At 47.1% G+C, this 15,616-nt stretch overlaps 1 protein-coding gene across 2 annotated transcripts in view; it reads left to right on the top strand.

Annotated features, from left to right (window-relative positions):
- Positions 1 to 14,605, top strand: part of per1b (period circadian clock 1b) — a 20,251-nt gene extending 5,646 nt beyond the window's left edge. Inside the window, exons 2-20 of one of the 2 annotated variants that reach the window (XM_027287778.1) lie at positions 4,603 to 5,519; positions 5,626 to 5,879; positions 5,986 to 6,107; positions 6,796 to 6,997; positions 7,163 to 7,357; positions 7,927 to 8,005; positions 8,124 to 8,230; positions 8,371 to 8,524; positions 8,652 to 8,928; positions 9,033 to 9,141; positions 9,235 to 9,394; positions 9,489 to 9,598; positions 9,851 to 9,997; positions 10,626 to 10,982; positions 11,086 to 11,876; positions 11,961 to 12,147; positions 12,345 to 12,555; positions 12,759 to 12,909; positions 13,007 to 14,605. In XM_027287778.1, coding sequence (XP_027143579.1) covers positions 5,104 to 5,519; positions 5,626 to 5,879; positions 5,986 to 6,107; positions 6,796 to 6,997; positions 7,163 to 7,357; positions 7,927 to 8,005; positions 8,124 to 8,230; positions 8,371 to 8,524; positions 8,652 to 8,928; positions 9,033 to 9,141; positions 9,235 to 9,394; positions 9,489 to 9,598; positions 9,851 to 9,997; positions 10,626 to 10,982; positions 11,086 to 11,876; positions 11,961 to 12,147; positions 12,345 to 12,555; positions 12,759 to 12,909; positions 13,007 to 13,309 — 4,332 coding nt within the window. In that variant the 5' untranslated portion in view covers positions 4,603 to 5,103 and the 3' untranslated portion in view covers positions 13,310 to 14,605. The remainder of the gene's footprint in view (positions 1 to 4,602; positions 5,520 to 5,625; positions 5,880 to 5,985; positions 6,108 to 6,795; positions 6,998 to 7,162; positions 7,358 to 7,926; positions 8,006 to 8,123; positions 8,231 to 8,370; positions 8,525 to 8,651; positions 8,929 to 9,032; positions 9,142 to 9,234; positions 9,395 to 9,488; positions 9,599 to 9,850; positions 9,998 to 10,625; positions 10,983 to 11,085; positions 11,877 to 11,960; positions 12,148 to 12,344; positions 12,556 to 12,758; positions 12,910 to 13,006) is intronic. The other variant, XM_027287779.1, reaches the window with a different exon arrangement.
- Positions 14,606 to 15,616: the final 1,011 nt, after the last annotated feature.

Raw genomic sequence — 15,616 nt, 5'->3', positions numbered from 1 at the left:
TCAGCCAAAACATTAAACGAGCCACCTGCCAACCAAGTGGCAACCTCTGTGGCTGCGAAGTGAAGCCAGTGTAGAAATGCAGTTCCTCAAACGTCCACTTGAGGCTGGCTACAGAACGAGTCAGTCTCCATAAGTCCCCATGTTAAAATGTCCAACTTCACAGCAGAAATAAACATGTTTACAGCCTGGTACAAAAAAATGTTTTGGTCTCTATAGATAATTTCCCTGTTCATGACATCCAAATTATATTAATTCTTAAAGTTATGTATAATTAACAGTGTGACCGCTTTGATTGACAGGTAGGTGGCGTTACAGATGGCTTTTTTTTTGGTCAGGGCTACCAATGATTCACATCTTTGCCCATTTTTAGACTAGCCGTGAGGTGGCCACAGACACAACATCCATTCTTTATACTATCACTAGTGCTGCCAATCTGTCGACAACAGAACATCTACATACAGCGAAACGGGAAGTTGGCGAATATTGCGCACACGAAAAATCCAGAAAATCCAGCAAGTAGCAATAATTAGATCAGGCCGGGTGTGTGTGTGTGTGTGTGTGTGTGTGGTCACATGCAAGCTGCAGAGCTTTCCTACTTTCTGTTACAATAACCCACTTGGAAGATTATGAACAATGTGGCTCAGCAGCAGTGGAGCAAAACGGGGGGTGTTTGCGGGTATGCAGATAATCTAACAGACTGTTACTCCATTTTCATGTGAAAGTTTTAGTTCTGTGAAGATTTTACTAGATGTACCATCTAAGTCTAATTCAATTAAAATCAATTAAATTTTTTTAGGATTAGGTTTAAATAATATTTAAAAATGTCTATAAATGATTAGATATTTAATCTCAAAGAAGCTCTATATTTAGATACAATGTGTGATGTGTGCACGCATTTGTTTGTAACAGTACAATAACTTACTGTTATGTAATTTGTACTACTCTGACAAGTCATGTGTCAGTGGTGCTGAAGAAGTGCACCCAGCTCATGCATGCTCAAACGTACATCATGTACAGTACCCGGTGTGCCACAGACACTGGTCGTGAATCAGTCCGCGGGTCTGCACATCGCCCTCTGTAGTTAAACCTGCAAGCCCCGAGGCGGAGCTGAGACCAGTGTCTGGCAGTCAGCTCCTCCCTTGTCGCAAGCCTTTAGGTGGCGCGCTCTCTGATTGGTCCGCAGCGCCGACCAATCAGCAGCCGGCGAGGCTTGCGGAAAACACCGCCGCGCACCTCGTACACGTGCCGCATGTACACAGGAGAGAGAGAGAGAGAGAGAGAGAGAGAGAGAGAGAGAGAGGTGTGTAATATGGACAGATCAGGCCGCATGATTTAAAACGGTACTACTTTTTGTCACTGAGTGATACAAACATGTCGTGATGCGGGGTGTTTTGTGGCGGAGTGAAGCGCAGAAGTTCACACATGTTCACGCACGGAGCCACGCCTGCAGCCTCCGTCTGCACAATGCAGTAGGGAAGTGTTTAATGCTTCTTTTATTTATTTATTTTTTTTGGTGTCTTTTGTGACTACAAGTACAATTATAATTTATTTTACGTGTATTTCTGTGCAGATTGTGGTCGTTATTGTAAAAAAAAAAAAGAGTTTATCTACTTACTACAACTTTTACACAGACATGCTTCATGCCCTGTGCTCCATGTTGTATTACAACACAATATAAACAAAGACTGTCATGTCAGATTACATTGACAGCACCTGGAGCTGCAGTAATGATTATTTTGATGGTTGGTTCAGCTATCTAGTCTATGAAATGTCAGAAAATCAATAAAAAATGGCCAAATATTCAGGAAAATTGACAAATATTCACATTTAAGGAGGGGCAACCACCAGTGAGCTGTGCTTTTTTTCCCCATCTTGAAAACAACTCATTTATCTGTTGCTTTGTGGTCAGTTATTGATCTGTGCATGTCAGCAGCCAAATATAGTTTATAGGTTTTCTTCGGTGCCTGGCGAACAAAAGAGGGATTTATCAGACCAACAAGTGAGATGTTGTAACGGCAGTTTCTTCTCTTGTGTGCTGTTTCACTTAGAAAGGCTCGACTGTTCTAAAAACAGCTTTGTGTTATGAACCGTTATAGATGTGGGGGACATATTTCAATGTTGTTATGTCATAACAATCCTCACTCGGCAGACAGTTGTCCAACTCCTCATTTATTAGATTAGATTCAACTTTATTATTATTATTAATTATGTTATTAGAGTGAAATTAATACACTAAGATATTACATCTGGTGTAGCCACAGCAATTGCAGTATAAATGTAATTATGGGTGTAGTTACGGTGTGGGCTAATTAAGATATATAGTGTGTCAGTACCAAAAATAAATATATATGTAGTATAAACAGTAGTAAGGTGGATGTGAGTACAAGTGATTAAATTGGTTAATAAACATGTAATATAAACTGCAGTGATGCCATCGGCCTGGAGACTGCGCACATGAAGTTATCGTCCACTTTTAACCCGAGGGCGAGGCGCTTCATCACACCGAAGGTAAAACTGTCCCGCGCTCAACTCTAAACGAGGAAGCGATAGCACACTCCTGATGTAGGTAATACATAAATAATGAACAGAGCTGCAGCGGAGAGCCAGTTTGATTATTTATTGAACTTGTTTGGTCTCTAAAAATGTCAGAAAGTAGTGAAACCAGCCCGATAGAAGTCGAAGGTTACAACTCAGATGTCTTTTTTTAGTGCTTGAAACTTAAAAATATTCAGCCCACACTGATATTAAAGCATGAAACGCAGCAAATCCTCACTGTGACAAACTAAAAGTAGAGAATATTTGCTTAAAAAACAAGTTATTCTGCTGAGGGTGATGCTGCATTTTCTAGATAGTTAGTGTACAAAGCCAAGGCGATGACACACCGCTGTATTTTTAACCGAGCTGTGTCTGTGTATGAATCGGCCAGTGGTGCAAACCATCAGGAAAAGTGAATTCAGTCCTTCAAGGAGATCAAACCGAAACAGGAAGAACAACCTTGCATTCTTATCTTATCGGCCAAGTGAACTTGAGATTGAGTGAAAATTTTAGCAGGATGGACGAGTAATTAAATATGTGCAGACAAGCAGCAGACCTCCACGACGAATGTTTCGCCTCTGTGTCACCCTCACACGTGACTCACTTGACCTTTTCTTGATTTTTGTGCAACATGTTGCTGTTTGGAAATCAGTTACAGACGGCGACACGAAGTATCACAGTGAGTCGTGCAAGCTGAACTGAAGAGTAAAGTAAAGGCAGCTCGACATCTCGGAGTCGGCGAGTCATTTTCCAAACGCTTTCCCATCGAGGTAGACATTATCTTACATAATCGGAGATCGGTCTTGCTGAGTGCATTTCTTGTGAATAATCTGAGCGGGTTACTCAGCACTGTTACCTCACAGCTCAAACCTGACCTCGACACTTCATGCATGGCGGTTACACGTTTACATGTGTGTGCGCCCGTATGGGTGGAAACACATTACTGTGTCTGCGGTTTGTCACCCAATGCATGCTTGACAAGTGCACATCCAGGTGCTCTACTACCCCGAGCGCAGGCCATGTGCCGTTGCCATCGCCCGTGGAAGTGTGCATCGCCGCCACCTGCCTCGACGCCCACTCGACGCCCTGCTTGCATATTCCCATATGATAATCGCAGTTCGACCGCGGCACACACAGCTCGTCATGTGAGTGTGTGTGCATCATCTGTCTGACCGTAATGCTGATTAGCATTTCACGATTGGCAGCGAGGCGCGGCCTGCTCCCATTGATGCAGCTTCACATGGATCTGTTGAACTTCCTGCAGCTTCTTTCAGAATTTCTGTGCGATGGGTTACATTTGTCTTTTTATCCTGGTGGACACTCTGAACTTGTCCGCTCATGTCTTATAGGGGTTGTTGCGTCAGGACAGGAGGGCGGCTAAACCCGTCCTGAGCAAATTCTGCATCAAAAGCATGAGGGACTCAGGTAAAGAGGGCTGCAGGGACGGATTGACGACTGAGGACTGGACTGTGTCTTCTCCTGGTTGCGTCTCCAGGGCTTAAAGGATTAAAAGGTGTCTCCCATGCCCAAAGAATAAATAGCACTAGACTTTTACTTGCGTAGGTGGTGGCCACATATAAACTCCGAGCTACTATTCACAAACGAACCTTAATTTATAACCACCCTCTGGAGAGCTTTGTCCCGTCCTTCTGTGTGTTCTGTTTGTTTCGCCCGTCCCCCGGGGTAAAACGGGGACTTAGCAGTGACGACTAACAAATGTCCCAAGTAATTAGCGCATGTTCACCTGCTCTATATTCAGATGCATGCGTACGCACTTGAAGATTATTGCCAGCCTGTTCTCGAGATGAGGTGATTGTTTTCTGGGGATAATCTGGGGAAAAGGGCTAACAGCTGGGTGCTCGACAACCGCACGCACATCTGACTAACATTCAGCGCACAAGGCGGCGAAGACCTCTCACGGCCATATCCAAGTTGCCCTTGGAGGCCGATGCGATAAAGCGATGATAAGCATTTCTTTTTTTGTCTCCTCATAGCTGTAGTCCTTGGGAGATGCTGGCAAAAACAAGTGTTCTTGAATCTCTCTCTCTCTCTTTTCTGTCATCTCAGGTGGCCGTTAGCACTTGGAGCGACACATATCTGAAGAGGCAAGAAGACCAGATACGGAGTGAAGAGATTTCTCTTCACCGAGAGCTGTTTTTCTCACTCTCCCTCACAATCTCTCGTCCCATCTGTCGGAGCACTTATGCCAAAGCTGTTTCACGAGCAGAAAACCATCTCCTGTCTGCATCACTCCGAGCTCTGACACTTCTTCTCGAGATAATTGCTGCTTTTTTTTTGGAGACGCAGACGTTGCTTTTCGGTCATTTGTGACATATTTACAGCCAAAAGCTGCACTCTTTAAAACACCCTCATCGACGGGCTCCCAGCCCAAACTTCTTTAATTTCACTTTTTTTTTTTGCAAGAAAAACAATGAGTTTCTCTTTCAACACACAACAGGCCACTATGATTCACCTGTGCATACTTAGTAATCCCACTTAAATCAGAGTTTTTCCTGTTTTCCTGGCTGACACGTGAATCAAGCTGTATCAGCCTCATCCTACTCTAGTATGAGTTATGACAACCCTAAATCAACGCCCAGCAGCAGCACTCGGGGGCGAGTGGCGAGGGCCGGCGAGAAAGACAATGACCAGGAAGCAGAGTCCGAAGGGTTAAACTCTCCAAAAACCAGCGGCGGTCAGCAAGGTGCCAATGTCGGCGCTCAGCAGCAACGGAGCGGATCTGGAGGCGGCTCGTCTCCGAGCGGAGGGTCGGGATCCGGAAGTTCGTCCGGAGACCGAAGGGGGCCCAACTCGGACGACATGGACGGACTGTCCAGCGGGAACGACTCGGGCGAGAGGGAGAGCGAAGGCGGCATGGAGAGGGAGAACAGGTCACATGGGCGCCAGTCCACGCACAGCTCCCACAGCTCGTCCAACGGCAAGGACTCGGGCATGATGCTGGAAACCACAGAGAGCAACAAGAGGTAAGAGAAGATTGACGACGACTGAACTGTTACAGATTTTTTATTGTGCTGCACGCGTGTCAGCACAAGCTCCGACTGTAATCTTAACCGCTCCTCCTTCCCCCAGCTCCAACTCCCAGAGCCTCTCCCCTCCCAGCGGCTCCCTGGCCTACAGCCTGCTGTCTACAAGCTCGGAGCACGACCCCCCCTCCACGTCTGGCTGCAGCAGCGACCAGTCGGCGAGGGTCCAGACCCAGAAAGAGCTCATGAAGGCCATCAAGGAGCTGAAGCTGCGTCTACCGACTGAGCGCAAGGCCAAGGGTCACTCCAGCACGTTGAATGCACTCAAATACGCACTTCAATGTGTCAAACAAGTCCGAGGTAAGGGGGGGGGCTTTTGTTCAGATCTTTTTATATAATATGTTTACTGCAGTATGTCATTATGTTCATAATAATATTCACACCGTGACTCATTTATTGATTCCAGCCAACAAGGAGTATTACCATCAGTGGAGTGTAGAGGAGTGTCACGGCTGCAGTCTGGACTTGTCCGCCTTCACGATTGAAGAGCTCGACAACATCACGTCAGAATACACCCTGAAAAACACAGTGAGTTCATACACTCATCCACTCCCCTTCTTAAAACCACCACAAAATGTTCTTGCTTTTGATGTTTTGTTTTTTTTCAGAAAAGTGTCTTATTACTGCAGCTAGTGAGCCATGAACGATATCATTTTATTACCTCTCTCTGCCCTCAGGGATAAAATGTAACCGAACATCGGTTCAGTCACAAGATTTACAACGTACTCATAAACGCATTGATTCTGATTAATCGATGCTGCCGTTAGCTTCGCTGCGAGCTTTGTCGTGACCTGTAGAGAAATAATTTTACCCATCAGATCCTGAAATAACTGCAGCTCTTACAGTACATTTAATCTGAACCACCTCTTTGGTGATAAAAGCCTCTCGCACAGTGTGCTGCTGCTGCTTGTTTTGTTGTATATTTTTCAAAATAATGGACTTGGACTGCAGAGAGAGAGAGCACAGATGTACTTTCTTCTTCTCCTGCTATTAGTGAATAAAGCACTTAGTTAAAAAGTACCCCCTAAAAAAAGACCCAGAGATCTGATCCATCTGCTTTTGTTGGATTTGAAAACCTTCTTTTTATAAGAACTTCTGCTTGGCTTGTGTTCACAAACAGCTTTCGTCACACTTTCTTAATTAAATAAAAACCCGAGCAGCCAAGTACAACCATAGAGATGTTTTTAAATCCGTCTTCTGTTTTGCTTTTCTTCAGGACACGTTCTCCATGGCCGTGTCGTTCCTGTCAGGCAGGGTCGTGTACGTATCACCCCAAGGTTCGTCCGTGCTCCGCTGTAAGCCCGAGTGTCTCCAGGGGACCGTGTTTTCCGAGCTCTTGGCCCCGCAGGACGTCAGCACCTTCTACAGCGGCACGGCACCCTGCCGCCTGCCACCCTGGGCATCCTGCATCGGATCTGGTGAGTCGAGACAGAGGGAAAGAGTTAGGGGGGTAAAAAAGGTTGAGATTTAGTGTTGGAGAAAGTCAGATCCCAGGAGCGTGATCCTAAATGATTTGTGACAGAAAATACTGCTGAATCCAATCAGGAAAAATCGTGTAACGCTCTCTTCAACTTTCCTCCCAGCTTCTCCTCCAGTCGACTGCACTCAAGAGAAGTCCATGTTCTGTCGAATCAGTGCCGACCGGACGCAGGGCGGCGAGATGCGCTACTACCCCTTCCGCCTCACGCCCTACCAGCTCACCATCACAGACTCGGACGCCGCCGAGCCTCAACCCTGCTGCCTGCTCATCGCGGAGAGGGTCCACTCTGGATACGAAGGTATTTATTTATCACTTTACTGCGTCTGCATGTATGCGAGCAGTCAAGGCACACGTAACATCAAGCTCACTGGGTTAGAACACCTCAGAGAGTCGGCGACATCATGTAGGGTTCATCTTGACTTGAGGAGAAAATATCCAGGATTATGTCGACATTAATGAGGTGGAGTAATCAGTTATTATGATTACAGAGAATCAGTGAAGCCAGTGCAGAGCTCCTCCTTGTGTTTTTTGTTGTGGCTGTGCAGCGTTGATAATGTTATGTCAGAGTAACCCCGGGCATCACATCTACTTTTTCTGATAGTTTTTCATTGTTTTCGTCTTGTTTTGACTTTCTTTCTTACATGATTTATGTATTATATTAATAGACTTGAATGAGCGTACAGTACTAGATGATCTGTGTGCGAGTCGAGAGACAGACTCCTCTGAATATGGATCATATCATGAGCAACAAAACGATTGGACGCCTTTCAGAATTGCAAATCAACCATTATCCTCTGTACAGATTGTCGTTTTGAACTTCTCACTCAGTCTGTCCTCTAAACATGCTCTTCATCTGTGTCGCCTCAGCTCCTCGCATCCCTCCAGACAAGAGGATCTTCACCACCAGTCACACGCCCAGCTGCCTCTTCCAGGAAGTAGACGAGAGGTCAGTCACTCTGATAGGCCGGTCACAGCAGCGTTTTGTATCTGCTACTGATCATTTAGTTGATTTATTCAGAGCAATAATAAACACGCTGCTGATGTCTAATATCTTGTGTTTGCAGGGCAGTGCCATTGTTAGGCTACCTGCCTCAGGACTTGGTGGGAACCCCCACCCTGCTCTACATCCACCCTGAAGACAGGCCCATGATGGTGGCTATACATGAGAAGAGTGAGTCTATTCAGCACTGAACTGCATACGTCACGTACCGGGAAAACGTCTCTTTCTATATTGATTTCTTTCTCTCTCTTTCGTATCTTCCGTATGAACTGAACTTTCTAATACGTGTCTGCACTGTTGTCTCCCTTCAGTCTTTCAGTTTGCAGGGCAGCCGTTTGAATATTCACCCCTGAGGATGTGCGCACGCAACGGGGAATATCTGACCATCGACACCAGCTGGTCTTCTTTCGTCAACCCCTGGAGCCGGAAGGTGGCATTCATCGTCGGGCGCCACAAAGTCAGAACGTAAGATAAATGTCCTCAGTGAAAGAGAAACCGTGCCCGAGCACTACTTCTAAAATGTTTTAAATTATGTAAGTTAAAGGGGTGTTTGCGTAGCAATGCTCTGACATTATCCCCCGTCCGTCTCCAGGAGCCCTCTAAACGAGGATGTGTTCACGATGCCGCCGGGCTGCAAGAGTCGGGTCACCACGCCCGACGTTGTCCAGCTGAGCGAACAGATCCACCGGGTCCTGGTGCAGCCGGTGCACAGCGGCGGCTCTCAGGGCTACAGCTCGCTCGGGTCCAGCGGCTCGCGGGGCTCACGCCGTTCGCACCAACAGCACCTCAGTGCCTCCGCCACCTCGTCAAGCGACAGCAATGGCCCTGCGATGGACAAGGCCGCCGCTGCGGTCGCTTTGCACAAACCGGTGAGTCTAAGCAACAAGTGGCTACCAAGCAAACCACGACCATTTTTGACAGTCACACTTCAAATATCGTCTGTTTAACGAGTCCGATGCTCTTATTTTTCCAGATGACGTTCCAGCAGATCTGCAAAGACGTTCACATGGTCAAAACTAACGGACAGCAGATGTTTATCGAATCCCGTAACCGGCCACCGCCCAGAAAAAACACAAGCACAGGTAAGATAAAAAGAATTTCCAACAGTTCTATGGATGCTGTCGTGAACACAACATCGTCTAAAAATCACCTGTTCCTCTCTACTCTTCATCCAGGCCCAACAAACATCAGAGCCGTCACCAGTGACCCAATCAGAGGTTTGATAGCTGACCTGACGAAACCACCCAAAGCTTTGGTCCCAGCACCGCTCGTACAGAAGGAGGCGCCTACTGGCTACTCCTACCAGCAGATCAACTGTCTGGACAGCATCATAAGGTGTGTGTGTGTGTGTGCGCACACTTAAAGCTATTCTATCTCATCATTAATTGGTTATTCGTTACTCATCCCACAACGCTCTGACTCCACGCAGGTACTTGGACAGCTGTAACATTCCTAACACGGTCAAAAGGAAGTGCGGCTCCTCCTCTTGCACCTCCACGTCCGATGACGACAAACAGGAGGCCAGTGGCAACAACAAAGGTACTTTTTAAGATTACCTAGAACTGGTTTGGCCCATTATGTAGTTGTAGCTGTAGATGTTCCTGGGAAGAATATCTGATCCACGTATTTACCAACAAAAATGCTGATTCTTGTTGAATATGGATTTTTCTTCCGCAGCATCCTTCTGAGAGAGATTAGATTACCATGCTTGTTCGTGTGTCTGTCTGTGCTTGTCTGGCCGCTATACGATCATGACTGCAACTGATCATGTTGAACTTGTTGTCTCTGCAGGTGGTTCAGTTAGCCTCGTAGGTGAACCACCTTCTCTGCCCCCCCTGACCATGGCCGCAAAGGCAGAGAGTGTAGCCTCAGTCACGTCCCAGTGTAGCTTCAGCAGCACCATCGTGCATGTGGGAGACAAGAAGCCTCCTGAGTCAGGTGGGGATCATCAACATCAACACTCACACTCTCTGAACCCCATAGCGCGTGCTACGCAGCAGCTTTCGGGGCCCTACTTATTATATTTATTATATTTATGTCGACCTGTAACACTCTTGTGCTGCTCTGTTAAAACTGACTCTCAAAGTGTTTTTACTACTTTAAAAGTCTTAAGAATTATCTTGCAGAAACCTGTAACCACATGATAAAAGTGCAGATTGCAGGTAATCTGATTTATGCCTTTGTTTCTCACCTTGACTTTTCTCTTTAAGTTTCTGGATGTCTTCTCTTCTGCTGCTTTACCCAAATTGTGTTCCACAGTTTCCTCTTTTTTTACTCATCTCTTTGAAGTGGAACTACTTTTACTGAATAATCTGTAACAGTACCTCAAATACAGAAGCTAAAGAGTCAGTAAAACTAACACAGTACTGTCTATATCTCTTACGTTTGCTTACATTATGAGTGACTGGTCGTATCAGACCAAGTCACGCTGTAGCAACAAAACAAAACTGTATTTTTGAATTTAACTTTTCATTTCTCAGAAGAAGAACGTCATTTCTTCTTCCCAAAATTTCATCGTCTCACTTCAGCGCTGTAACACCCCTCCATGTTTATTCCTCTATCGCAGACATCGTCATGGAGGAGGCTCCTACAACTCCCACCCTCGCTCCCCCTACAACGACTCTAACTCGTCCCACCAGCGGGCTGACGCCACCCGCTACCACAGCCGTCACCCCTCCGCCGCTACCTCCCCCTCCGCCGCCTCCTCTCCCTCAAGCAGCTCAGCCAGAGAGGGACAGCAGGAGAAGTGGAGGTGGAGGAGGCCGGATGGGTCTGACAAAGGAGGTGCTCTCCGCCCACACCCAGCAGGAGGAGCAGGCGTTCCTCGACCGCTTCAAGGACCTCAGCAAGCTGCGGGTTTTCGATCAGACGGCGCAGACGACCCTGCGATGCCAGACCCCAGCTGCCAACCCTCTGTCACGAGGTAGGTGCACGCTGCTGCTCCCATCAGTCTAACACACACAATAATGCGCATAATTTACACATGAATTTGTTGACAGTTCTTAAATCCGTCTCCTCTTTCCCAGGAGTGCGTTGTTCTCGGGATTACCCAGCCGCAGGAAGCAGCAACGGTCACAGACGTGGTCGTGGCGGTAAGAGACTGAAGCACCAGGAGTCGTCCGACCAGCACAGCTCTCTGGGCCTGAACAGGAGCCGCCATGACCCCAGAAGCAGTGCACCACCCATGCCTCTCAACATGCCTCTTGGCCCACCAACAAACTCCTCCTCCTGGCCGTCCGTAGGCTCCCAGGCCAGCATTCCCGCCGCCCCGTTCGCTCCTGGCATGCTTCCGATCTACCCAGTTTACCCGCCGCTCGCACAGCCTTTCCCCCAGCAGGTCCCGGATCCGTCACGTTTCCCCCCGACCCAGATGGTACCACCCATGATGGCCCTCGTTCTGCCCAATTACATGTTTCCACAGATGGGGGCGCCTATCCCTCAACCCGCCCCCACCCCCGGACACTTTTACAACCCGAACTTCACGTACCCCGTCACCAACCCGGCCGCTATCCCCACTATGGTTTCCAACCCCTTACCCATTCCAGGCACCTGCGCCCCGTCTCGTAGCAGCACCCCACAGTCCTACAGTCAGACACCAGCTGACCGCGAGGGCGCAGAGTCCCCCCTCTTTCAGTCCCGATGCTCCTCACCGCTCAACCTGTTGCAACTGGAGGAATCACCAAGCAACCGGTTAGAGGTTGCCACGGCGCTGGCGGCATCACAGCAAGCCACGCCTACCGCGCAGGGCGGCGCGGCAGGCGGACAGAGCTCAGCCAATCAGGAGAACTCCGATGATACCTCCAAGGAGAATGAGAACGTAAGTACACGGACGTTCAGGATCAGATGTTACGCTTCAAAACTCATTACATGAAAGAAACTCAGATTTGTTTTACTCGTTTAGGGTGAAACTAACGAGTCCAACCAAGATGCCATGTCGACCTCCAGCGACCTGCTGGATCTGCTGCTGCAGGAAGACTCCCGCTCAGGCACTGGCTCAGCTGCTTCTGGTTCAGGATCCTCAGGGACGAGGTCCTCTGGTTCAGGCTCTGGCTCCAACGGCTGCAGCTCCTCTGGCACCAGTGGCACTAGTAAGTTGATTTTTTTAGTAATTTAGTCCTCTCAGGATAAGGAGACGTCAAGTGGAGAGAAATTGTAATGTCGCCTCTGTTAAGCAACCAAAAATCTGAGAACAACTTCAGCTAGTCAAGTCAAATACTGAATCTAACGCACAGTTTAATACTTGACGAGTCTACTCACAATTAATTCACTTCCCTGTCCACCCCAGGCAGCAGCCAGGGCAGCCACACCAGCAAGTACTTCGGCAGCATCGACTCATCGGAGAACGACCATTTACGCAAACAGCCAGCAGGTGGCAGCAGCAGCGCCCGAGGAGACGGCGAGGAGCAGTTCATCAAGTGCGTCCTGCAGGACCCAATCTGGCTGCTGATGGCCAACACTGATGACAAGGTCATGATGACCTATCAGCTGCCTGTCAGGTAAGACGGCAGGCAAAATGTCACCACACGACAGAGTTACTTTGACTTTTAGGTTGATATCAAGCATGTGAAACAAGTTTGAATTAAAAAAATATCCATTATAAGTTCAAGTCAGACCTTAAACATCATCTAGTCGAGGTATGACAGCTTGTTGCCAGATGGCAGGTTTTCAGTGACCCTTTTCCCTCGTGCCTGTACAACAGGGACATGGAGACTGTGCTGCGACAGGACAGTGAGGCCCTGAGGAGCATGCAGAAACACCAGCCGCGCTTCACCGAGGATCAGAAGAGGGAGCTGAGCCAGGTTCACCCCTGGATACGCACAGGACGCCTGCCCCGAGCCATCAACATCTCTGTAAGCACACCACAACTCAACCATGAGTCAACAAAAGGTTCACCAAGTCAACAAAACATAGAAACTAAACCATCTGTTTCTCTCTGGTTTCTCGCAGGGATGTACCGGCTGCAAGTCTCCTCCCTTCGTGCCTCCCACAGCTCCGTTCGACGTGGAGATCCACGAGATGGAACTGTGCAACGTGTTGAAAGGGCAGGAGGAGGGCGCCGACAAGGGGAAGAAAAACCTTTTGGAGACAGCCATGGATGAAGCTCATCCAGAGGATGAGGACGAAGAAGAGGAGGTTGAAGAGAAAGGAGCCAAAACAGAAGACGGCAACCAAGACATGCCGGCAGCGGAGGAGGAGGAGGAGGGAGCGACCTCAGAAGCTGTGAGAGAAAAGTCTCACATGACTCACTAAGAAGGTGGCCAAAGATAACGGACGCTATCATGACCTTTCTACGCTGTTGTGCAGAAAAAAGTGCACCTTCCAGAACTCTGTGCCCAAAAACATCATCACACGGGGTGTAACGATGTTAAAAATTGGGATTCGCTGGGACATCACGGTGCACATTGATCATAACGACTTCCATTTATTGTTTGACAGGTCAGGCAGGACACTTGGCCCGGGTAATTCTTCATCAAGTTTGATGACAGCAAACGAGGCATGTTGATGTATGGCTGCATATTAAAATGCCTTGGAAAACACCCAAGACATCCACACTCAGTTTTAGAGAGTGAGCTAGTACTTTGTTCCCTCAACCTTCACCCGTTCTTGTAGTTCTCTACATATTTATTTAAACTTGTAAGATAATCAGAGAGGACTTAAAGGGGAATGTGTTGCAAAAAGGCGCCTTTATATAAAGATGGATGTTCCTCACCACAGTGTCCTCCTTGACGTTTTCATCTCCCCTGTTCAGGAATCAGCTCGCGAGGAAAAGAAGGGAGTTTAATCTGTGACTTTTCTTCTTGTTGAATGTTTCTCTGGGATCCTGCACCCGCCGAGTTTCTCTCAAAAGACTCAAATTCTGTTGTTTTGTTTTTTGATCCGATTAAAGACAAAGCACCTTTCATCCAACAGACAAAATGTACAGTGAGAACTATGTTTATTTTGTAAACATTGTGTATATTTTTATACTTCACTGCAAATACAGACAGGATAAATGCCCAAAAGAGTGTCTGTACTGTACCGTACTGTAAAAAAAGTGTATGTGAAAAATCGAGGATTGAAAAAAAAGAAGAAAAAAAAAAAACAATCACTTCAGTCTGTGTTTTCTCGTGACAGCAATCTAGTTGCTTGGATTGAGCGACGTGGTGGGGCAGCAATAGAGGTCAACCTGGACTTTTAAAAGGTTTTCCTCTTCTGGGCCTGGGCATTAGTTCTCAAACAACACACACAGTATTTCCATTCCCAGCACCTTAACTGGGCTGGGAAGCCTTCAGCCGAGGGGAGAGCTTTTGTGTTTTCCGGTGTTCAGTGAATTCGAAAGAAGGTGGACGTAATTCGACAGACTCGAGAGTTTTGGAGAGTGTTTACTATCTTTTTTTTCCTCCTCTCTGTCCCTTTCTCTCTCTCTCTTTTCTCTGTGGCACTGTTCTGGTCATGTGATCTCCTATGCTTTATGGCGTCAGTGGTGTCTGCAACAGTTTCTTAATATTTTTGTGAAATTCTTTGTACAAAAAAAGACAAATAAAACAACTTGAAAAGCCTTTAAAATGTGAAGTCTGATCTTTGCTTTTTTTTCCCCCCTCCTGCAGTTAGTTTTATGATTACATCTCTTTGCAGTCTATTTTTGTCAGTGGGTGTTTTGCAACAGTTGGCGTCCAGAAGTGTCCAGAATGAACTAGAAGCTGAGAGCAGATCAGGGCAGCTACTTTCTTTACTGAACCCACAAGTCTCCGTCTATCCAGCTGTGGTTTCTACCCAGAGTCATCACCGCAGCTTAAAAAAGACAAAAGGCATGCCATCGTTTGGACAAAGCAGCCGAGCTGACTTCACTGCACATCATTATAACAATGACTACAATGATTGTAATGTACGTGGGGTGTTTTGTGAGAGAGCTGATGTTAATAAACTTCTTTAAAGTCACATTATGAGTAGTTCTTGCTCTAGAATTCAGCATTTGTAAGTCTTCTATATATATACACTTTTATGAGTGAGTACTGCTTTGGTTTGAACATAATGTATTTTTCATTCTTTCCTACATTTTAACTGAACTCCTTCATCAACTACTTATTTTACACCACCATGAATTCAGTGGAAAGGAATTGAATCCTTCACTTGCAGTAAATTGCGCATGTCTGCCCAGGTAGGTTGCTTTAGTGTTTATGTGCGGTCACTCTCATTTGAACTTTTCCCCCATCGATGTGCCCCTCTGTCTTTTCACCTCTATTATTGTTTCCACAGAGGCTGCTGAGGCCGGCGCCATCGCCCCGCTTGCCCAGCTCCAGTTCTAGCACGACACCTGCTCCCAGTCAACATTCGCAAACACTTTTTCTCTTCTCCTTAAAATATGATCCAGTTTCGGGGCAGTCGGTAGCGTAGTGGGTTAAGCGGCCGCCCCGTGTGTGGAGGCTATAGTCCTCGCTGCAGCTGGCCCCGGTTCGAATCCCGCATCGGACAGCTAATTTACTGCGTGTCACTCCTCCTCTCTCTGCCCCCTGCTTCCTGTCTATCTTCAGCTGTACTATCATTAAAGGCCAAAAAAATAATCTTAAAAAAAAAAAA

The sequence above is a fragment of the Larimichthys crocea genome, chromosome XIV (genome assembly GCF_000972845.2).
Source record: "Larimichthys crocea isolate SSNF chromosome XIV, L_crocea_2.0, whole genome shotgun sequence".
NCBI classification, from domain to species: Eukaryota; Metazoa; Chordata; class Actinopteri; family Sciaenidae; genus Larimichthys; species Larimichthys crocea.
Note: the sequence above shows the minus strand (reverse complement) of the source record. Positions and strands in the feature narration are given on the sequence as shown.